Source organism: Pelophylax lessonae (assembly GCF_965119305.1).
Source record: "Pelophylax lessonae genome assembly, chromosome: 1".
NCBI lineage: Eukaryota > Metazoa > Chordata > Amphibia > Anura > Ranidae > Pelophylax > Pelophylax lessonae.
The window spans coordinates 861,292,759-861,317,472 of record NC_138768.1 but is presented as its reverse complement, the minus strand read 5'-3'; the positions used below and the strand labels follow the sequence as shown (position 1 = coordinate 861,317,472).

General features: G+C 44.1%; 1 protein-coding gene across 1 annotated transcript in view; it reads left to right on the top strand.

The window, feature by feature from the left end:
- The window catches only part of LOC309550064 (uncharacterized protein), a 206,288-nt gene that overhangs the window by 81,186 nt on the left and 100,388 nt on the right, over window positions 1-24,714 (top strand). The window contains exons 6-12 of the mRNA XM_082250530.1: window positions 10,217-10,386; window positions 11,940-12,028; window positions 16,714-16,858; window positions 19,380-19,459; window positions 19,875-19,989; window positions 21,988-22,146; window positions 24,085-24,188. Of these exons, the coding sequence (XP_082106656.1) occupies window positions 10,217-10,386; window positions 11,940-12,028; window positions 16,714-16,858; window positions 19,380-19,459; window positions 19,875-19,989; window positions 21,988-22,146; window positions 24,085-24,188 (862 nt within the window). The remainder of the gene's footprint in view (window positions 1-10,216; window positions 10,387-11,939; window positions 12,029-16,713; window positions 16,859-19,379; window positions 19,460-19,874; window positions 19,990-21,987; window positions 22,147-24,084; window positions 24,189-24,714) is intronic.

Genomic DNA, 24,714 nt, shown 5'->3' with positions numbered 1-24,714 from the left:
CTGGGAGGTAGGGCTGGGTTTATGTTGATGGACCACCGTGATTGGCTGTCGTGGAGATCACATGATCAGAAAGCTCCCAATTACAAGCAGTGATAGAAGAAAGAAGCTGATTGGTTTCTATGTATAACTGCACCAGATTTTGCACTTAGCAGCTTTAGTAAATCTCCCGCAATGTCTCAGAGTGGCTCATTGGGCACAAAAAAACTATTAAATATTATCCATTGTTCTGTGTATACAAAAGAAAATGGTGGAACTAATGTACAAAATGAGGATTGCATAAACAAAATTACTGGAATGGTACAGAAACCGTTAGGGCCATTCAGATATACAGGTGCATCTTAAAACATTTAACTATAATCAAAAAGTTAATTTCAGTAATTCAATTCAAAAAGTGACTCATATATTTGATATAGATGTGTTACACACAGAGTGATATATTTCAAGCATTTTTTTTTTAATTTTGAGGATTAGGGCTTACATCTAGTGAAAACCCAAAATTCAGTATCTCCGAAAATTGTAATATTACATAAGACCAATACAGAAATGTTGGCTTACTGAAAAGTATGTCCATGTACAGTATAATATGCACTCAATACTTGGTTGGGGCTCCTTTTGCAGGAATTACTGCATCAATGTGACGTGGCGTGAAGGCGATCAGCCTGTGGCACTGCTGAGGTGTTATGGAGACCCAGGTTGCTTTGATAGCGGCCTTCAGCTCATCTGCATTGTTGGGTCTGGTGTCTCTCATCTTCCTCTTGACAATACCCCACAGATTCTCTATGGGGTTTAGGTCAGGCAAAGTTGCTGGCCAATTAAGAACAGTGATACAATGATCATTAAACCAGGTATTGGTACATTTGGCAGTGTGGGCAGGTGCCAAGTCCTGCTGGAAAACGAAATCGCCATCTCCATAAAGCTGGTCAGCAGAGGGAAGCATGAAGTGCTGTAAAATTTCCTGGTAGAGAGCTGCACTGAATTTGGACTTGATAAAACACAGTGGACCAACACCAGCAGATGACATGGCTCCCCAAATCATCACTTGTTTACTTAGGCAGATCGGCGTTCTGGCTCTCTGCCTAACAATTGATGTGTGACAAAGGACATCCACCGATCCCACAGCGGTTAGCGAGATGTCAGCGGCGCGCATGTGCGCCCCCTACCCAGAAATGTCAGATCATGTATATATACGTGATGCGGCACACAGGTGCTGCTATTGGGTGGACCTGAACAAGTTAAAGTGTGATTTTGAAAGGAGACCTCTTGCAGCACATGGTGGTTTTGTTTGCTAATGTTGTAGAATGAAGGCAGTGATCACTTTCCATTCTCCTTTGGCTCTTGAAAATACCAAATATAGAATCGTAGTTACACAGCTATCAGTAAACCCATTTTGCCTTTACACAATATGAAGACTTACACAATTTGCAGAAATTACTAGCAGCGCTTATTTATCCAATACCTTTTCAGATTCTTGGGAGGCAGGGTTGTGGTATTTCACTAATTCATTAAAGAAAATCACTTGTGCTAAAATTTGTGGAAAACATTTTTGTGAATTGTCATCAATTTTGTTTGGTCCTAGTGGTGGTGAGATTGAGCAGACCAGACTTTTTTATTGTCTGCCCTTGTTCTTCTATTCCAAGGTCTTCTTTGGCCATCTGGGGGATATAATGCCAGAGGAGTGTCCTGGGTTGGCCCCAGGGCCTCCTTTCAATTAGAGATCTTTTCGGAAAGAGATACTTGATACAGATACTTGATACAGACTGTCCGCTTATCACTGTAAATCTTTGTTCAGCACTTACTGCTAGGTGGAACTTTTCTGCCTTCCTCTTGGTTCCCTGGGGAATGTTTAATCAGCAGGATCACGAGACCACTCCTTCTTCCTGTTTTAGAAAGAAGGTATTTTCCTGTGACTCCGATTTCATTCAGAGCATGCCAGCAGAACATCAGGGGAAGATACTGCTGAGAGAATTCCTAAGACTTAAAAGTTTTTGCACCCCTTGGCAAGCGGAGCGAGTTTTAACGGTGCTATGGTGCTACGGTGTTTTATGGTGTTCATGGTTTACGGTGCTCAAGGTGTTAAAGAGAATAACGTTCAACCCTCCTGCACACCTTTGATGCAAAAGAATAAAAGTACTGCACCCGTCAGAAGCTCTCCTCTCGTTATTCACTTGATGCCAAAGGGGCCGCTACAGTGAAAACTCGTCGCTGCGGTGGAGACTCGTCGCTGCGGTGGAGACTCGACATCACCGGTTGCGTCGCTGTCTTCATCAAACTGTGAGTAAAGGCTTCCCAACGCCGCGCAGGACACGTGCGGACGCCATCTTGGCAACAGAGACTTGGCTGAAAAGTAAACGTGTCACGTGGACTTTTAAATATAGCAGGCTCTTTATATGTGATCCGGAAGCCGCCCTTAACTAGTATGCGAGCCAAATAATTATTATTTTGCTAAACCAGTGATTAAGTTATTATATTCGTGTTTAGAGGCCTAGTGTCAGATTTAAAGCAACGCTATCTTCCAAGTTCCTAATCCACTAAACTGCAGTTAGTTACGTAAAGGGTTAAATTGTCTGGTTAGAAAGTGTCAGCAGTATATTTGTTTAAAACATTTTGTCGTACTGTATGCATTGTTTGCTAATCTTTAGTTAAAAGTGTAAATGCCTGTTTTCTGTCGTAGCCCTTAGTAGCAACACTCATTCAAGTTAGTTTTCAGGCACACACACTTGAAAGGCAAAGGCACACTAGAACAAAATGTTGTCACCTGCTGAAGAAACAGACAAACCCACAGAGTCACAACAGGTGCGATCCAGCTCCAAAGAGCGAAGCCTAACAGAAAAAGGCAAAGAAATGCACGAAGAAACAGTTAAGAAAAATTAAAAGGCATTCAACAAGGTGTTCAACTCTTGGAAGGAGCTAGCAAAAGAATTTAGGACAAAGTTAAAGGATTTCTGCTCAACTGAAGACCTTAATACAAGATTGAAAGAGATTAAAGCCAAGGAAGCGTTAGTACACCAACAATATGAGTTCATGTGCCAAAATAATTCCACTACCCCGTACGTTGTTAAGAGAATGGATGCATGCACCACGTTAACGGCTGGAATCTGCAACCTCATCAGCAAGCGACTAGAGAATGTAGATGAAATCTTTAACGATCAACTTGAGAAGGAAAAGGTGAGGATGGTGCTTAATAAAGAAGAGCATGAGTCAGTCTTTGGAAACTCAGAAACAAAAACTGTCCTCTCAGAGTCATTACCAGACTCCAACGCAAGCTCGAGAGCCACTTCCAGATCTAGCAAACGCGCAGACGCAGAAGCAGATCTTGCAGCCAAGATAGAACAGGCAAAGCTGAGCAAACTGGAGGCAGAAATTAAACTTAAGTTAGATGAGGAAAAGACAAAACTGCAACAGCTACAAGCAGAAAATGAAGTCAAAGTAGCTGCAGCAAGGGTGAAAGCCTACCACGCCTATGATAGTTTTGAATACTGCCAACAGGAGACTGACCACAAGGTGCAATATCTCTGCAAAAATAATAAACCTCAAACTTCTTTGAATCCAAAAGCTGTGCCATTTCAACCTTCAAATACACCACTTGAGGTGTCAAGACCTCAATAATAAGTTAATCTAACTGCAGGACTTGCAAGTCTGCTCATCTCCAACCGTCTCCCTATACCTGAACCAACTGTATTTACAGGTGATCCTTTGAAGTTCATAGATTGGAAGATATCCTTTATGGCGCTGATTGATCAAAAACCACTCCCTGTGTGCGAAAAAATGCTGTACTTGAAGAGGTATCTCTGTGGTGAAGCTCATAAGGCAGGGGAAGGGTTCTTCTATCGAAATTCAGAAGATGCCTATCTAAGTGCTTGGGGAATCCTACAGGACAGGTATGGAGGTCCATTCATAGTGCAAAGAGCTTTCAGAGAAAGGTTAACTAAATGGCCAAAGATATCAGCAAATGACCCTGTGGCATTAAGAGAGTTTGCGAATTTCCTTCAAGGTTGTGTGGAGGCCATTCCTCATGTTAAAGGCCTAGCTATTCTAAATGATTGTGAAGAAAACCACAAGCTTCTCAAGAAATTGCATGAATGGATCCTGCGGAGATGGAGTCGCATAGTTGTGGACGAGCTAGACAAGTCTCAAGAATACCCAACCTTTGCTCGTTTCACAGAGTTCCTGCAAAGGGAAGCTAAGATTGCATGCAACCCCACTGCCTCTCCTTTCCTCCTCAGTACCAAGACTACAGATGAGAGAATTCCCAAGAGAGCCAAGGCGCTCAACACAAGCACTCAAATGAAGCCCTCTACCTTCAACGTTCCAGAGATCTCAGCTTCAAGACCAAAACCACCTTGTCTATTCTGCAAAGACGAAACACACGGTATTGCTAAATGTCCGACTTTTGCAGCAAAGACCATCGATGAAAAGAAGGCCTTCATTCATGAAAACCACCTCTGCTTTGGTTGCTTAAGAAAGGGCCACACTACAAAAAACTGCAATGGAAGACACACGTGTAGCATATGCAGTCGACGTCATCCAACCTGTTTGCACATACAGAGAAACACTGAGCCTGTCGAAACATCAAACGATGATTCAGTAGACATGAGAAATAAGGCAAACGACAACGTTCCCAAAGTTATGTCCCATACTTTGACAAGACATACTTCTGCCACATCCTGCATTGTTCCAGTTCTGTTGTCAGCTACAGCGGAGCCTCAGAGGGTTTCAACATTTATTCTGGCAGACCTGGTATCGAAGCTAAGTGTGAGCACCAAGCCGTTACAGCTAAAGCTCAGCACAATGACAGCTGTTGACACAGTTATATCAAGCCAAATTGCTCACGGTCTGTGAGTGCGTGGCTTCAACTCTAAAGCTCAAGTCCAACTCCGTCAAGCCTATACAAGAGATTTCATTACAGTAGATAAGTCTCACATCCCCACTAAGGAGACTGCACTCCAGTGGTCACACCTCAAACACTTGGCAAACAAGTTACAGCCACTTCAAGACTGCAAAGTAGGACTGCTGATCGGTTATGACTGCCCATCAGCACTGGCTCCCTTGGAGGTTGTTATCGGCTCCGAAAATGAACCTTTCGCTCAAAAAACTATGCTTGGCTGGAGCATTATAGGATCAGCAAATCCACATCTTGATAGACAGGGTAGCCAGAGCTTCATACACAGAGTCGCAGTGAAAGAATTGCCAATGCCACCGGTCACTGATGTGTTAAAGGCTTTAGAAATGCACTTCACTGAAAGAAATTATGAAGATAAGTACGTGTCTCAAGATGATGTTCGCTTTGTGCAGTTTCTCTCAGAAACTATAATGAAAAGGAAAGATGGACACTACAAGATGCCCTTACCCTTCAAAGACAACAGTCAACTGGCACTACCAAAAAATAAGAGGCTGGCCCTTATTCGACTTCATCATCTAAAGAAAAGATTAAAGGCAAATAAACAGTACCATGAACACTACACTGCATTCATGGAAGAAACAATCAGAAAAGGTGATGCAGAACCGGCCCCTTCATTATCAAAGGAAGAGACAGTGTGGTACATCCCACATCACGGGGTTTATCACCCCAAGAAGCCAGACAAGTTAAGGGTTGTCTTTGATTGTTCGGCAAAGTTCAAAGGCATCTACCTAAACGATACCTTACTGACAGGTCCCGACCTGATAAATTCTCTAGTGGGAGTCCTCTGTCGCTTTAGGAAGGAAGCAGTTGCTGTGATATGCTACATTGAAAATATATTCCATCAGTTCTACAGCCCCACAGAAATGCACAATTACTTAAGGTTCCTTTGGTGGGAGAACGGTCAGTTGGAAACAGAACTGAAAGAATACAGAATGGCAGTTCACCTTTTCGGTGCCAGTTCCTCTCCAGGATGTGCCAACTTCGGCCTTAAGTATCTTGCACGACAATACAAGTCAGAATATCCCTCAGCATATCCCTCGAATCTAATCCTCGAAACGCAAGGATTATGTAAAAATGCTGGCCTACGACTGCATAAGTTCAACTCTAATAGAAGGGACGTCCTGTCCTGTATAGCTCCGTCAGAAAGAGCAACAACTAGTGTACCTGTCAAACTTAACCCAGACTCAACAACAGAAGGACAAGTACTTGGCATTCAGTGGTCTATTGAAAACGACACCTTCAGTTTCAGTGTTGACACAAAGGATCAACCCTCAACTCGTTGTGGTATCCTGTTGTAGCCTCTCTTTATGATCCTCTAGGCTTCATAGCCCCCTTCATACTGAGAGCTTATGTCCACGGTGGGAGGCCTGGAAGAGTAGTCTGCAAGCTTTAAAGGAAATCAAGATACCCAGATGTTACCATCCCCCAGACTTTGGTAACAGAGTGAAAGTTGAACTACACCACTTTTCCGAGGCCAGCAACATAGGATATGGTGCCTGTTCGTACCTTAGGTACAAGAATGACAGAGATCAAGTCCATTGCAGCTTCGTAATGGCTAAAGAAAGAGTCGCGCCAACGAAGATTGTAAAAATCCCAAGGCTTGAACTCTCAGCTGCTGTCACCACAGCAAGGTTGAGGGTCATGTTGAAAGCACTAGAGACGTTCCTAGCTGATAAACAATGTGAGTTTATCTTCAATGCTTCTTCCGCAAGTCATGCCGGTGGAGTCTGGGAACGTCAAATTAGAACCATTCGTAATGTGCTAAATGCTACAACAGTCCAATGTTCAAGTAGACTAGACAATGCTAATCTTAGAACGCTACTTTATGAAGCCATGGCCATTGTTAACAGCCGTCCTTTAACTGTCGATGGAATCAATGACCCCAAGGCACCAGAACCTCTAACTCCAAACCACCTCATCCTGATGAAATCCAAGGTTGCATTACCTCCACCTAGGAAATTCGTAAAGGAAGATGTATATGCAGCTAAACGTTGGCGTAGAGTACAGAATTTAGCAGAACAATTCTGGAGTCGGTGGAACAGGGAATACCTCATGAGTGTTTCCACAAGACAGAAATGGCACACACACCTCGACATAACCTCAAAGTAAATGACATTGTCATAATCAAAGAAGATATGTCTCCCAGATGCCAGTGGCAACTAGGACGTGTAATTGAAACTACAATAGAAAAGGATGGTCTAGTTTGTCGAGTCAAGGTGTTAGTAGGTGACAGAAGATTGCAAGATAAGAAGGACTATGTATCAAAACCTTCAATTATTGAACGTCCTATTCAAAAGCTAGTAGTTCTCATAGAAAGCAAATAAGTTCCGTTTTAGTGATACACTAGCATACCACCACACAAGACAGTAGCCAGTTACAGAGGTACCTATAAGCTAAATTGTGTACGATGTACCATGTTTTATAGCGGCCATGGTTATGTTCTGTAAATTATGTATGACTCTTTAAGTTATATTCATCATTACATAATTTGGTGGGAGTGTAACTGTCCGCTTATCACTGTAAATCTTTGTTCAGCACTTACTGCTAGGTGGAACTTTTCTGCCTTCCTCTTGGTTCCCTGGGGAATGTTTAATCAGCAGGATCACGAGACCACTCCTTCTTCCTGTTTTAGAAAGAAGGTCTTTTCCTGTGACTCAGATTTCATTCAAAGCATGCCAGCAGAACATCAAGGGAAGATACTGCTGAGAGAATTCCTAAGGCTTAAAAGTTTTTGCACCCCTTGGCAAGCGGAGCGAGTTTTCACGGTGCTATGGTGTTTTATGGTGTTCATGGTTTACGGTGCTGAAGGCAGACATCTCAAGTCTCCCGCAAGTCGCGGGAGACTCCCGCTATCCGCCCTGAGCTCACGGACACCCGCGAGCTCAGGGCAATATCCCGGCTGTGAGTCAGTCACAGAGTGAGTCACTCAGATGAGATGACTCATCGATGCAGGCAGGAGTGTGTCAGCTGTCAGCAAGCTGAGCCTGCACACTCAGAGAAATCACGTCGGAGCCGAAATAGATCCGGCTCACAGGCGGAGTGATATGAGTCATGCACTCCGCCTGTGGGAGGAGCTGCAGAGAGCAAGCATCGGCTTTGCTCTCTACTACAGCCACATTCTACTCCAGGAGGCATTTTGGCGCGCGCGGGACCGTGACACTGTGACACCCCACTCTGTGCCAGTAGTAGTACCAGCAAGTGACCAGGCCAGTACCAGCACCAGCAAGTGACCAGGCCAGTACCAGCACCAGCAAGTGACCAGGCCAGTACCAGCACCAGCAAGTGACCAGGCCAGCACCAGCAAGTGACCAGGCCAGTACCAGCACCAGTGACCAGGCCAGTACTAGCACCAGTGACCAGCACCAGTACCAGTGACCAGGCCAGTACCAGCACCATTGACAAGCACCAGTACCAGCACCAGTGACCAGGCCAGTACCAGCACCAGTGACAAGTACCAGTGACCAGGCCAGTACCAGCACCAGTGACCAGGCCAGCACCAGTGACCAGGCCAGTACCAGCACCAGTGACCAGGCCAGTACCAGCACCAGTGACCAGGCCAGTACCAGCACCAGTGACAAGCACCAGTGACCAGGCCAGTACCAGCACCAGTGACATTCACCAGTGACCAGGCCAGTACCAGCACCAGTGACAAGCACCAGTGACCAGGCCAGTACCAGCACCAGAGACCAGGCCAGTACCAGCACCAGTGACCAGGCCAGTACCAGCACCAGTGACCAGGCCAGTACCAGCACCAGTGACCAGGCCAGTACCAGCACCAGTGGCAAGCACCAGTGACCAGGCCAGTACCAGCACCAGTGACCAGGCCAGTACCAGCACCAGTGACCAGGGCAGTACCAGCACCAGTGATAAGCACCAGTGACCAGGCCAGTACCAGCACCAGTGACCAGGCCAGCACCAGTGACCAGGCCAGTACCAGCACCAGTAACCAGGCCAGCACCAGTGACCAGGCCAGCACCAGCACCAGTGACCAGGCCAGTACCAGTGACCAGGCCAGTACCAGTGACCAGGCCAGTACCAGCACCAGTGACCAGGCCAGCACCAGTGACCAGGCCAGCACCAGTGACCAGGCCAGTACCAGCACCAGTGACCAGGCCAGTACCAGCACCAGTGACAAGCACCAGTGACTAGGCCAGCACCAGTGACCAGCACCAGTGACCAGCACCAGTGACCAGGCCAATACCAGCACCAGTGACCAGGGCAGTACCAGAGACCAGTACCAGCACCAGTGACCAGGCCAGTACGAGCTCCAGTGACCGGTACCAGCACCAGTGACCGGTACCATCACCAGTGACCAGTACCAGCACCAGTGACCAGTACCAGCATCAGTGTCCAGTACCAGCATCAGTGTCCAGTACCAGCATCAATGTCCAGTACCAGTGACCAGTACCCGCACCAGTTACCAGACCAGTACAGTACCAGCATCAGTGACCAGCACCAGTGACCAGGTATACTGATTACATTTCATTTCATTATTCTCTTGTAGTGTTAAATTGGAAAGGGGGGGGTTGCGGCGCAGGCGTGCGTGGGGGGGGGCGTCGGCGTGTGGGGGGGGGCTCACCTCCCTGAAATGACTTTGCCACCTCCCTGAAATGAGTTTTTGCAGGTTGGGATGTCTGTGAAGGTGTTAAAGAGAATAACGTTTAACCCTCCTGCACACCTTTGATGCAAAAGAATAAAAGTACTGCACCCGTCAGGAACTCTCGTTATTCACTCGATGCCAAAGGGGCCGCTACAGACTTCTAAAAACCCTTTATACGGTATATTATGTTAACCTCAGTTGATTCTTCTCTTTTTTGGAAGAGCAGACTGTAAGTAGGAGACTCCCCAGAAAGTGCTGAAAGAGTCCAGAGGCAGGGAACTTGTATTTGTTTTGGAAAAAATAGAAGGGTTTTATGCCATCCGAGCAATAGAATTTATTGAGGCCTGTGTTGCTGGAGAAGATCCATTGCCTGAAACATTGAGAGAAACCAATGCCCGGAGCAACTGAGGGGTTGTATAAATATGACAGCACCAGGTAAAAATACCCAACCCTTAATGACTCTGTTGTTGAAAGATGCAAAAATTCAGGTTATAACAATATGGGGTGGATTTACTCAAGGCAAATAGACTGTGCACTTTGCAAGTGAAGTTTGTGAAAGACACAAATTTGCTGGTAATAGCAATGATGGTTTGTGACAGGCATGAAGGCCATTAAAATAGTTCAGTGACCTCTGTAAAAGCTTTGCTGAAAATGGTGGAGTAATTTGTTTCCTTTGTCTCTTTGTTATAATCTTATTTTCTCCCTTTGTTCTGTAGGATCCCTCATGGCGGAGTCAGTGGCCATGTTGAATTTCTACCCAAGTTTCCCAGCTGGACAGGAGCAGTCCAATTGCGGCGAGTTTATTTTCCTTGTGGACCGGTCTGGCAGTATGGAATGTTCAATGAATTCTGAGCCAAATGCCCCGCAGCGAATTCATAGTGCCAGGGTCAGTAAATTGCCCAAACTGACCATCTACTGTAGATCTGACAAAATGAAAAAGTGTTTCAGGTCTCCTGTTGTTAATACTAAACAGTTGTACATTTATGGAAAAGTCACTTAGCATCAGGCAGGCCATGGGTTGTCCCTCATGCAAGTGCCTTCAGTGCTCCGCATTTCTTCTGTTGCTTTGAGCATCCTACATGCAGTTGTACAATTTAGCAGCTCCACTGCCGCTAATTCTATAACTAGTGCAAGGCATTAAGCTGAAGCCAGGGAGGAAGCGCCTCCCTCAGGACGAACCACACTGCTGGAGCCGTAAAAGTAAGCATAGGCCGCACAGTGCATCAAAGGGGCTAAGGGCATGTTCGTATCTTAAAAAATTTGCAACTTGAAGGTTCGTATGTAGGGGACTAACTGTATATTATAGGGCTATAAACAATGTGCATTTTTTCCAGCAAAGCAGGTAAGGAGAGCCTGTCTCTGTCGACCTGGCCATTAATCTAAATAGTCCAAAAAAGTATTTCTCCTGCGCTTAAGTGGTATGCGGGAAGGTGAGTGATCTATGTGATCCTTGGTATCACAACCTAAGGTCATGCTGCCCCTTCAGGACTATGGGTACCATCAATACAATGGAACCAGTCACCTGCAAGACTGCTGGGATGCACCAATGATGCAAGGAGACCTTGTGGTGTCCATGTAAAGCTTGGCTGACACGTTTCAAGGAAGAACCCTCATCCTCAGAGCCGAAAGGACTACTGATCCACCATCAGTTTAAATAGGGATATCTGTTGGGAGCTCTGAAGTCACAGCTTGTCCAGCCTCCATGTATACAATGACAGATCAGCTCCCTTATTCCAGTGTTTTTCAACTCCGGTCCTAAGGGCACACTAACAGGCCAGGTTTGCAAGAAAACTGAAATACATCACAGGTGATATCATTTGCTGCTCGGTGATTGCAGTATTCTAGTCTGCATCTCCCCAAGGTAATACTTAAAATCTGGCCTGTTAGTGTGCCCTGAGGACCGGAGTTGAAAAACACTGCATTATTCCACTACAGCCACCAAGCGTACACCATCTACTCCTCCTCTGCATGAAACACAACCAGCCATGCAATCCCTAAATCCAGTAACACAAATCCGGCTGTACAGATCTGCTCCCATCGTCAGAGGAGGGAGATTGGGTTCGGTGAGACTTTGCTGGCAGTGTGCTGAGGATCGGGAAGGGAATGTGAACACATACAAAGGATCCTCTCCCTCCTGGACTCTGTACAGCCGGATTTGTGTTGCTGGATTTGGGGATTGCGTGGCTGGTTGTGATTCATGTCGTCTCATTGTTGCCCATCCAGTGCACCTGTTAATTTTCATTAACACCAAAGCAGCTGAAACTAATTAACAACACCCTCTGCTACTTAACGGACTAAATCAAAATCCCAGAAGTTTACTTGACTTGATACTATACTCTGATTAAAAAGTTTTCCTTACATTTTTTTGAGCAGTGTATATTCATAGTTATATACATTTATATATTTCCAGTGACTCCATTTATTATCTTTTCCCTGCAGGAGACGCTGGTTCTTCTATTGAAGAGTTTACCTCTCGGTTGTTACTTTAATATCTATGGCTTTGGCTCCCATTTTGAGGCTTTCTTCCCGTGAGTATTAAGGTTGGGCAGTCTTAAGTGAAGCAGTTTTATTCTGAGGTTTGAATCTGTGATGAACCTTATTACAGTATGGGCTCTTGCATATGACTGGTGTGTGGCTGGTGGGAACATGTCAGGTCTGTGATAATCTCTAAGTACTATGTAGATCGTTTGCTAGAGTTTTCTTGTCTCATCTCTTTTTTGAGCCTCCTGTCCGTAAACATCTAACCCAGCAGAAAAATCCTAGGGCTCAGCCAGAGAAGGCTCATATTTTCCAGAGAAGAAAAGTTTATTTTGTGACTCTCAGGCATCCACCTCCAATGTCAGCTCTAAACCTGGATCTCAGACCATTTTCAAAATCTGTACATCTAAGTCCTTTAAACCCTACATCTTTTTCAGTATGGGGGGGGGGGGGGGGGCACAATTTTCCAAAATGGGCGACATCTGCTAGCCTTTGTGGACATTTGGATAGCCAAATAGCATCCCAGATTTGGATAGCATCTCAGATTCTTGGGTGTGGGAGGGGTTTTCATGGGATACAAGCCAGATTTCCACTCTCAGCTCCTTCCCTGATTCATGTATTTCAACCTACCTGTGTCACCCCGCAGATTAGCAAATCTCCTTGAAGCTCCCTGATATCTTCTGAAGCAGAGGGTAATTGCTCCAATACCTTTGACAGAGCACTTCCAAGAGTTCTACTCCAACCTATTTAAACTTCTCAAACCAAGCTTCATCTTAGATGTCAAGACCATAAATGCCTTCATTCATTTTCATAAATTCTTATTGAATCCACCAGGTATGTCATAGTCTCCTCCTGCATTCAGGGTGATCCCCTAGCCTCTGTGGACATCAAGCATGCAAATTTCAGTCACATTTGCACTCTGTTGACCTTGCTGTGGATCCCAAAAACATTAAAATTGTGGTTATACCCTATCTTGTGTCTATCTTGTGTTCCTCAAATTTTCAAATGCTAGCTCCTGTGCTAGCCTTGCTGCATTCTCAGAGTATCTCCATTGTGGGATTTTTGAATGATCTTCTGTTGGAGGCACAGTTGGTGCAAGTTCTGGATGACAATGAAATGCAATCCATCTAGAGCTTGTAGAGATTCAATTGGGTCTTAAACCTTCACAAGTCAACGTTTGAATTGACTCATCACTTGGAATATCTGTGTTTTAACCTAGATACAGCCTAATCTAGAGTTTTTCCTCACCAGAAGAAATGTTAGGTTCTCTATTACCAGACTCAGAATCTTCAGTCCAGGAGTCACTCAACTCTTCATTTCTGCATGAGAGTTCTTGTGCTGATTGTAGCCTACTTAGAAGCAGTCCCATTTGCCCAGTTGCACTCGGATCCCTACAATGCAATATCCTGTCATTGTGGACAGACACATTTGTCTGTTAATAAAGACCGGGTTGCCCCTGGCCTAGTGGCTCTGGAATACTGCTCTTAAATTGGGGAAGTCCTTCCTTCTAGTTTCATAGAAGATCCTCACAATGGATACCAGCCTATTAGGCAGGGAAGGGGTTCTAGACACTTTGTTGATGCAAGGGACTTAGATCCCCATACAAACATACTGGAAGCTTGGATGATCTGTCTGCCCTTGCAGTGCTGGAAACTCCAACTGGAGGGTCATATTATCAGGATTCAGTTGGTCAAAGCCACAAGAGTGGCAAACATCAATCATCAGGGAGCAACCAGACGTCTTTCAGGGACAAGAAATATTAAAATGATTGTGTCCTGAGCAGGACTCCACAATCCAGACTTTTACGCTATGTACATTACAGACATTGAAATTTGGAAGGCAGACTACCTAAGCCAGCAGCATCTGGACCCGAAGTCTTCCTGGACCTGAGTCACAGGTAGAAAATGGCAGAAGTGGACATCCTGACCTCTAGGTTCAACAAATTGGACAGGCTTGTTTTTAGGTACAAGGATCCTCTGGTGGAAGCAGTGGATGCTCTTGTGGCTCTGTGTAATCAGTACAATCTCTCATCTATGCCTTTCCCCACCTAAAACTCTTTCCTCATCTGCTCCACAGATGGACATTCCAGTGATCCTCTTAGCTCTGGACTAACCTAGGTGGATGTCAAAAAAGGGAAATTGGTCTGGAGCCATCTGTAGACCACCTCCATCCCGAAACAATCAGAGAAAGAGAAAATTGGCCCGTGGGACTTTATATGAGGTGGGTACATGTGACTGGAAATAACAAAAAATAAATAATGGAAAAATCTGATCTTTATTGCACAGAATGACAAAAAAATCATCAAAGTTGTGCGCGTGAAGCGCTGGGATAGCAAACTTCATTGGAAATCTTGGAATACATGTATAACATACAATACCATACATATAAATATTCATGAGAATGCAAAACATCTAAATCTCAAGGATAAAAACATAGTAAATATTAAACATAGCGTATAAGTATCATGCATCTATTCTGACGCGTTTCGCGAGTCACTGCTCGCTTCTTCAAGAGAAAATGCATTGGAAAAACGATAAATATTTCAATAAAACTGGAATCAACGAATGGATCTCCGCGCGGTAGCAGTGGTGTAGGTCTGGCCCGGGAGCTGAAGGGTCCCAGCGGACGACAATAGAGCGGAGTGGCCCATGGGAGGTAAGTGACCAATGTGTGGAGTAAAGCCATAGGCCTTCCATGTCATGGGCATCTACGGCCGATGTCGTCTGTGGGGCCCTAACGTCATACAACAGGGTGGAGCAGAGACAAGCCACGAGGTTGCAGATGCTTGTCTCTGCTCCACCCTGTTGTATGACGTTAGGGCCCCACAGACGACACCGGCCGTAGATGCCCATGACATGGAAGGCCTATGGCTTTACTCCACACATTGGTCACTTACCTCCCATGGGCCACTCCGCTCTATTGTCGTCCGCTGGGACCCTTCAGCTCCCGGGCCAGACCTACACCACTGCTACCGCACGGAGATCCATTCGTTGATTCCAGTTTTATTGAAATATTTATCGTTTTTCCAATGCATTTTCTCTTGAAGAAGCGAGCAGTGACTCGCGAAACGCGTCAGAATAGATGCATGATACTTATACGCTATGTTTAATATTCACTATGTTTTTATCCTTGAGATTTAGATGTTTTGCATTCTCATGAATATTTATATGTATGGTATTGTATGTTATACATGTATTCCAAGATTTCCAATGAAGTTTGCTATCCCAGCGCTTCACGCGCACAACTTTGATGATTTTTTTGTCATTCTGTGCAATAAAGATCAGATTTTTCCATTATTTATTTTTTGTTATTTCCAGTCACATGTACCCACCTCATATAAAGTCCCACGGGCCAATTTTCTCTTTAACCTAGGTGGATGTGGTACTCTGGCCGATCACTCTCCTGCCGACGCTCTGTGGGCTCTCCCAGGTCATTGGGATCTTCTGTCTCAAGGACCCATTTACTACTCTCCCTCATGGCTAGTGGCTTTAGTGGCATGGCTGTTAAAACCCGGGTTCTGAAAGACAGAGGCATTTCTAAATTGGTAAGCCCCATGAGACTTCAAACTAGAAAGTCTGCTTCCTGCAAGGTCTATAATCACCCATGGAAAGATTACTTCGCTAGGCAAGAAACTCTTCTCAGAGGCGTATCCTGGTCTTTCTACAAACGGCCCAGATCAGCATGTAGCCCTGAGTACCATCAAGGGACACACCTTTGTGCTTGCAATCTTGTTCCAAAGATCGATAACTTCCCATTCAAAAAAGTCACCTTTTGAACTAAAAGAACCCTTTCTGCTACCACACAAGAACCAGCTAATTTTGAGGACCAGAACTTTCAGGATGTTGTGCATTTTTCCCATCAATTTTTTTTAGAAAGAGATCTCATTCCATTGCCTGGATGTTGTTTGAGCTTTACCTGTCTACCTCCCAGCCACTGCTTCCATTAGGAAGACTGACTTTCTCTTTGTCATTCCCGATGGTCCGCATAAAGGGGAACCTGCCTCCTACACAACCATTTCCAGGTAGCTCAGACAGATCTTCATTCAAGCTTATATTCTTAAGGATCAGCTTCCCCCATTATGTCAGGGCACACTCCCAGACCAGACACTACCAGATCAGTAAGTGGCTTTTCTACAACAGGACACTTTTTCCTAAATTTGTAAGGCTGCCACCTTGTCTTCAGGTTGTGCGTTTTTCAGGTGGACATTCAGGCCTCGTCTAATGGCAGCTTCAGCCATAATGTCCTTTAAGCTGCTCTTTGAGCTACAGGCACTCTCTAGTTTTGTAGTTTTAATGTGAGTCTACTAGTGTTTTGTTGCTGTTCTCCACCCCTCAGTTGGGCTGATTTTGGACTTCTCGACAGTTTCTAAATTCCTGTGTCTCTCAACGAATGAGAGAAAATCCTGTGTCTCTCAACGAATGAGAAAAAATTGGATTTTTGTACTTACCCTAAAATCCAGTTCTTGGAATTTATTGAGGGACACGGGTCCCACCATACTGTGTCTAAAGTCACACTGTCAGTACTGCTTTTCAACAACATCAAGGGAGTAGGTTATACTGGGCTGGCCTACATTTGTTTGGTTTACCCATGTCCATTTTCTCCTGTAGTCAGCAGTATAACCCAACAGCACCTAAATTCCTGTATCCCTTAATAAACTCAAAGAAATGTATTTTATAGTAAGTAAAAAAAAATTGTATACCTGTATAATATGATCTTGTTAAATAATGTCCTGCAGGGAGAGCTTGGAGTACACACAGCAGTCCATGGAGGAGGCAGTGAAGAAGGTGAATGAAATGGATGCCAGCTTTGGAGGAACAGAAATTCTCCAACCCCTAAAGAAGATCTACCAAACAGCGGGGAGAGCTGAGCACCCCCGACAGGTCAGAGAGGCTGTATAACATTTGGTAGACTAACTGCTATTGAGTGTTAAGTGTGAAAGAGGAGAGTTTCAAGTACTTGGGTTATGGGGTTACAGAGCTTATTAATAACTTATGTATGACTTTGAAGTTCTCATACGGCTGTGAATAGTTGGGGATTTTGTAGCTCATTGGTAGTGCCAATAACAGTGAGTTTACTCCATGTCAGAAGTACATTTTAAGGCTTTTTCTGCCCACTTTTATTTAAAAGTAACGCAAAAGTTCACATGGATAACGTCCCACACAATAAAAATAAGGAAAAACAACACTCAGCCTTGATGCTCTCTATGCAGCTCTACTGCTCAACTTAGTAGTTTTGATCTTTCTGACCATTAAACACATTCAGTGCTTGTGCACACCCTCTGTACCTCAGCTCTGTGCTTTTACTGCAGCATCCCAACTGCTCCGTCTGTCCCAGACTGTCTTTCTCTCTCAGGCTCGTGCCTCAGTCTGTCTTGCGTTTAGACAATATAGTGCAACGTGCACCTCTTACAGCTCCCTTCCAATCACTAACCCCTTTGGGAGGGTGGAGCAGTCACCTCTACTTATAATTCTACAGCCCCTTTCACACGTGCACACCGCCCCAGGGAGTCCGTTCTGCTCAACAGAGGATAAATCCGCCGATCCCCACTGAGCAGGCGGATGCCAGTTCTGTCTCCGCTCTGTGTGCAGAGATGGAGCTGTCAGATCCCCGCTTTCCTCTATGAGGGAATCGGATGAGAACGGACCGCCTGTCTGTTCTCATCCGATCCCATCCTCCAGACGGATGGAAAATAGGGTTTCCATGCGTCCGGATTTCACAGACCGGATCGGATAGCAGCGGGTGTCAGCGGAGATGCCTTCGCTGACACCCGCTACCCCATAGGGATGCATGGAGCATCTGATCAGGTCCGCCTGAAAAACTGACAGGCGGATCGGATCGCCCGTGTGAAAGGGGCCTACGATGAATGCAGCACACATCTGCATCATTAGTGTGCTTCCAAGAACACCTGGCCCAGATCTCCATCTTAGTGGCATTGACTCGCCCTGCCACATAGTATAACTTCAGTATACATTTTATATTGTAAGGCAAAACAGTAAAATAATGTTTAACTGCTTGCCTACCATGGGGAATGTCTTAATTTTTCACATACATGCTAAAATTAAAATCAGCATTTTTTTTTTTCATTTTCAGAAAATGACTTAGAACTCCCAAAATTGATACATTTTCTGAAAGAAGAGACCCTGGAGAATAAAGTGGTGGCTGTTGTAATTTTTTTATGTGACATGATATTTGCGCAGCCATTTATCAAATGCAAATTTTCGCGAAAAGATGTCCTTGAATTAATTTTAGTGCACACAAACACAACATAATATTCAGTTTTTTTGCTAAATATGAAAGATAATGTTGCGTCGAGGAAATAGATACCAAACATGTCAAGAATTAATATTGCATACGCCTCTGAAATGACGACATACTACAGTACCTAAAATTGTCAATAGGCAATGATTTAAAAAACCTTTACAGCAGTGGTGGCCAAGCTGCAGCCCTCCAGCTGTTGCAGAACTACATTACCCATGAGGCATTTCAAGACTGATTATTAAAATCAAGACTCCTGCAACATCTGAAGGGCCGCAGGTTGCCCATCCCTGATTTACAGGTTATCAATTTAAGGTTAAACCTGAGCTATGGCGTTAGCATTATTGCTTTCACTCTGATGTTTGCAGTGATGCCTGACCTACATGAGCGTTTGCATTTGTGCATGAGCATGGGGCTGATTCAATTTTTGTAAAATGTTTTTATTTTTATTAAAATGTTTCCTTTTTCTTTTTACATGTTTAATCTTTTTTTTTTCTTTATGTTTTCATTTAACTTTATTGCTATCACAAGGGTTGAATACACCCCTTGTGATAACTCTGGGCAGTGACAAGTAGTCTTCATGGCCTCTTTTTGCCATCCAAGACAGCTGATCAAACACAAATCTGTTTAATTAGCAGCTGATACAGCTAAGGAAAGACCACTCTGAAACCAGAAGTGATGACATCCTCATTGCTTCTGGCTTCATTTGTCACAGAGTTCAGGGGACAGAGGACTTGGACTCTGCAGTGGAATGAGAGAGCCCAGGAATGATGGCTGGTAGTGGTGGAAGGGGCAGCCCTTTCTGAATACTGTAAAAGTGATTAGGCGGCTGTAAAGCTGTCCTGATCACTTTTACAGGAATGCCAATCGCCGACTTTAGAAAATGGTACCAGAATCATGGCTGCAATAAAAATAATAAATTATTATTTATTTATTATTATTTATATTATTATAAATTATTATTGTAAATGGCTGCAACCATTTTTATACAACGTATGTACACTGGGCAGCAAGCATTTAAAGTGTGTTGATGCCCTCTGTTGCTCTATTATCTCTGTTAATACTTGCAGCATGCTGGATCCAGTGTGATCTGTTCAGCTTTTTCTCATTCTGTTGTATCTGATCCCTTCTCTGTCCTCTCTCCAGCTTTTTGTCTTCACAGATGGAGAAGTCGGAAACACAAAGCAAGTGATTGACGAAGTTCAGAAAAATGCTAAGAAACACCGGTAACTATAAATATTACATCCTTCTATTTAGGATTAAAATCTGACCACTGTACCCTACTTCTCGGTATAGTAACATGAAGTCCAATCACCCTGCGCCACCTGCCTGTTTAAAAATGGCCTTAGAATTTTGCCACCTGCTGGCGAGACAGAGGACAATTCTGGCAGGCACACTCTGACCCTGCTCAGCCTTATCCATGCACACACACACTCGCTTACTAGCCCAGCACTATAATAGGTTGTTTCACTGGCCAATAGAAATGTGCAAAAGGCAGAAAGGGACAGGCAAACTTAAGGAGCTCCAGGAAGTGCCAAACCTTTGCTTATCAGAACGGCCTGATGCTAAAGCGCTTTCATTTGTAATTGTCCTGTACTGCCAATAACAGGGACTTATTAAAACTTCTTTCCCTCTTTAAAGGTGTTTTACATTTGGGATTGGTGAAGGAGCCTCCACATCCCTTATTAAAGGTATGGCCCGGGCAGGAAGTGGATCCTTTGAGTTTATCACTGGAAAAGACCGCATGCAGCCCAAGGTAAGAGTATACTGAAGACTTGCATATACAGTGTATGCTTCTAGAACAAAAAGAGAATGGATCTTCCAAATGCAGAAAACGGACAACTTGAAAGCTAAAAGTGATCCTAAATAGGGATGATCGAACGGTTCGGGTAGACCATCGGTTCGACCCGAACATTGACTGTTCGAAATTCGGCCAAATTTCGAACTTATTGCTGAAAAAGTTCGGAATTCGGCAACCAGAACCGACCAAAATGAAATGGGACAGGAACTGGGCTTTAAAAGCCCGTGATTGGACCAGAACCATCAGTAAACGCCAATTGAGGGGGCAGGAGGATGCTAGGAATGAGATTGGAGTGACTAGGGGGTCCAGAGGCCAATCAGTAGTGAATACGCCCCCCCCAGTATATAAGATAGCCCCGCCAAATTGCTAGCACTGTAATACAGGGACGTGGAAGAGAGTGGCAGCAGTTCTGTTACTCCTGCTTCAAAGTGTCATTTAGCAATTATTAGTGTCAGGAAAGGGATATCTAGTGTAGTTAGGGTACTATTTTCCACTATAGTTAGATTCAAAAATCTAGTTTCTGTAGGGAAAGTGTTAAGTGTCAGGGTGACCGTAGTGTAGTGTAGGGTGAACTGACTCTGACTGCTATGGCAGGGTGACCAAACCCTTCCATGTCAGGGTGACCGCCATAGAAAGCCATAGAAAAAAGATCGTTTCTATTAGAATTGCAATAGAACAGGATAGTGGCTTCGCCCCTGTGACACCCGGCTTTTTGTTGCAGGCGTTTTATTGGGCTTTTTTGTGGAGGTGTTTGGAGGCAGGCATGACATCAGAACTTCTGTGTAGGGGTATATATACACACACACATGAATGTACTGTATATATACACATACACATATACAGGTGTGAAAGTAGCAGAACACTATGCCTGCGCTTATGAAATAATTAACAGGCATAGGACTACGCTCCTATCACACCTATATGTGTGTATGTGTATAAATACATATAAGTGTGTGTGTGTATATACCCCTATACAGAAGTTCAGATGTTATGCCTGCCTCCAAAGACGCCCAAAAAATGCCCAAAAAAAACCGCCTGCAACAACACACCTGGGCATTTTTTTTTAGCAGGCGTTTTTTTGGGCATTTTTTGGGCGTCTTTGGAGGCAGGCATAACATCTGAACTTCTGTATAGGGGTATATATACACACACACTTATATGTATTTATACACATACACACATATAGGTGTGATAGGAGCGTAGTTCTATGCCTGTTAATTATTTCATTAGCGCAGGCATATTGTTCTGCTACTTTCACACCTATATATGTGTATGTGTATGTAAAATGATGCTGCTCTTTGAGCACCTCAACATGAAATAAAAATTACAAAAACAAAGCCCCCATTATTGACTTTTCTAAGCCATCTGGCCTAAGAACAAAGGCCTTTGAAGTGCATTATGATTACAAAGCATTCGACTCTGCGTAATCCTGGATTATTTCTGTCAGGACCGCAAACCATGAACAGGCAGGATTCACCTTGAACTCATGGTAGATCCATATCAGGTAGGGAGAAGGAGGGCAGTGTGAGGATGGATCAGTTCACCCCACCAGGAAGACGAAACCTTGATCTTAAAGTTAAAAAGTGGTAAGAAAGCTGGGATTCATTTATAGGTGTGTGTATGTTATCCAGGTTTGCCATATAGGCAACTCCCCTTCATACACCCCCCCCCATCCTGAATGACAGAGATGAGCTCACCACTGTGCTGCTTCTCCTTTCACTGTCCAGTCACAAGCTGGGGCTAGGAGGACCTGGGTTCAAAGCAAGTAGGTTGAATAATATTGGCTATCAGACTGAGGACATCTGGTGGCAGAAAAAAGTACTGTGTGAAAATCTCTGAATAATGAACGTGAATATTGCATTAAAGTCTGTTTTTCATTTTTATCTTATTTGTGGCCCAAGTTCTACTTTAATTTACTTATTTTTTTCTGTTTCTTTTTACTTCACTCTCTAGGTTCTTCGGGCACTCAAATGCTCCTTACAGCCCACTGTGAAGGACATCTCTCTCACATGGACCCTTCCTTCCAGTGTGGAAGCCGTCGTCCTGTCTAAAGTCCCCACAGCCATCTTTCAGGGTCAAAGATCTATTGTCTATGCTCAGCTAAAGGGAAAGGTCTGTGAGCCCAGGGAAAATTGTGTTTTGTGTTTCAAGGCTGCAGAAAAATAATTTTAAATGAAGAATACAAAATTGGGGTGGGATGAGGTTTGGAAGAAATCAAGAGGTCTAAGGACTGGCTATGCACTTAGACTGGGATAAATGGACACTGGGTTGAAAGACATTGGATAGTCATACTGTACCTGGGTATATTTCCAGGTCCATATAGGCTCTGCTGGTGGTAAATATCTGAGGGAAGGTGGACAATTTATATCCAGAGTAGATAGGCTTTCTGTGAAGATGGGTAGGGTTTAAGGTGTGGGTAGGTGGAATATAATAAATGTGCAGTATGTTCCAAGATCACAAAAAAACTAAGAACGTACCATAAGAGGAGCATCTCCTGATCTTTATAAGTTCTGTGCTGGGTACAGGAGTCCAGGGAATTTGTAGGGCTTTGGGTAGGAAAAGCATCTATTCCTTGGTCCACATCTTACTTGGTGACCAGACCTTCTTATTAATTTATATATGGAGGAGCTGTCTGAGGGCTATCTTTTCCTCACACTCTTTCTGCTGGGAGCATTCTGCTGGGTGGAAAGGGTGATTGCTGACAGAACCCTAAGAAGATACAACAGTTAACCAAAATGTAAAAAAACTATCAGCGCAGTGGAAATTATGTACTAAAAAAATGGTGATCAGATGCAAACACTAATTGTGATCCCACTACACAAACAAATAACTCAATGAAATAAATGTGTTGCGCTAAATCATACAAGTGCACATAAAATCTAATTATCCAATAAGAAATGTGCAACCAAAGTCCATGTGATTAGAATAAGTGATATAAATAATACATAAGTCCTTTCGGAAATAACATATACAAACTCCCGTGTATATACAGTGCTGTGATTTCTTGATTCAAAACATCTCCAACAAAAGTGTGACAAAAACTTCTCAGTGAATGTGAAAAATCCACCACCAGAAGTGCAAGCCTCTCACCTTAATGTCTGACCCAGGTAGTACCCAGGGTCAGACACAGCAGTCCCCTAACAGGGGTAATCAGATACCAGCAAAAAGGTGTATGTAGGAGAGTACAGGATCAACACAGCTCATCCATCCATATCACAGGGCCATAAGTAAAGGGGAACAAAACAAAGAAAATCTACTGCTCTCTGTATAAACTGTACGGGCAGGAGTTTAATGAAAATCAGGGTACTCACAAACGCTGTAAAAGGCAAGCTGGATCTACAGCAATGTTTCCATAGAAGGGTGTGATGTCCGCAGCACGGCTCCGCCCCCCTGTACGCGTTACGTCAGGGCTTTTGACTTCTTCAGCAAGGGGTGGAGTCCGGCATGCATCGGCCGGGTTATAAGAGCCTGCATGACCAATCAACTGTCTGTAATTAAAGAGTGCCCGCCCCTCCGACATACAGGAAGAGGAAGCCGGAGGGCAAACACGCACAGTGCACCTGCAAACAATGCCGTTTGAATCAAGAAATCACAGCACTGTATATACACGGGAAGTTTGTATATGTTATAATTTCCGAAAGGACTTAAGTATTTTTTATATCACTTATTCTAATCATATGGACTTTGGTTGCACATTTCTTATTGAATATTTTGATTTTATGTGCACTTGTATGATTTAGCGCAACACATTTATTTCATTAAGATCCAACAGTTGCCTGTTTTCTTTAGGGAACCCATTAGGAGACACCTTGTTGGTCAGGAACTAACCTCAGTTTAGGTAATGGCTGGAAAAAGCTGGGGTTTTTTTTTCATTATCTGCTAGGGACTTGCTGTACAAGCCCACCTGCCTTGCTAAATAGGACTGTGAGAACAAGGTTACTAGGTGTTTAACTTAAACAGAATGCCCATTTACACTGTATGTTATCCATTATACAGTAAATAATGACTTGGAGCTTGAGGTGATTTACACTTTCTTTTAATATTTCCTAGGTGGAGAATGAAGCTGATGGAGAGGTCTGCCTGCAGTACAAGTTTAATGATGAAATCATAAAGAATGATCTTCGTTTCCCGCTGAAGGTGCAGAATGCGGAAAGGTCAATATTTAGTCTTTGAAACACCCCACATTAATGACAAACATTTTCTTGGTTCTCTTTTTAGAGTCACTACTAACAGACTGGCAGAGCTCAGGTCTTCTCATGCACTTTCTATCTTCTCTTGCCCACCATTCACAGACTGGCAGAGCTCAAGTCTTCTCATGCACTGTCTATCTTCTCTTACCCACCATTCACAGACTGGCAGAGCTCAGGTCTTCTCATGCACTTTCTATCTTCTCTTGCCCACCATTCACAGACTGGCAGAGCTCAAGTCTTCTCATGCACTGTCTATCTTCTCTTACCCACCATTAACAGACTGACAGGGCTCAGGTCTTCTCATGCACTCTCTATCTTCTCTTATCCACCAGTCATGCACTCTCTATCTTCTCTTACCCACCATTCACAGACTGGCAGAGCTCAGGTCTTCTCATGCACTGTCTATCTTCTCTTACCCACTATTCAGAGACTAGCAGAGCTCAGGTCTTCTCATGCACTGTCTATCTTCTCTTGCCCACCATTCACAGAC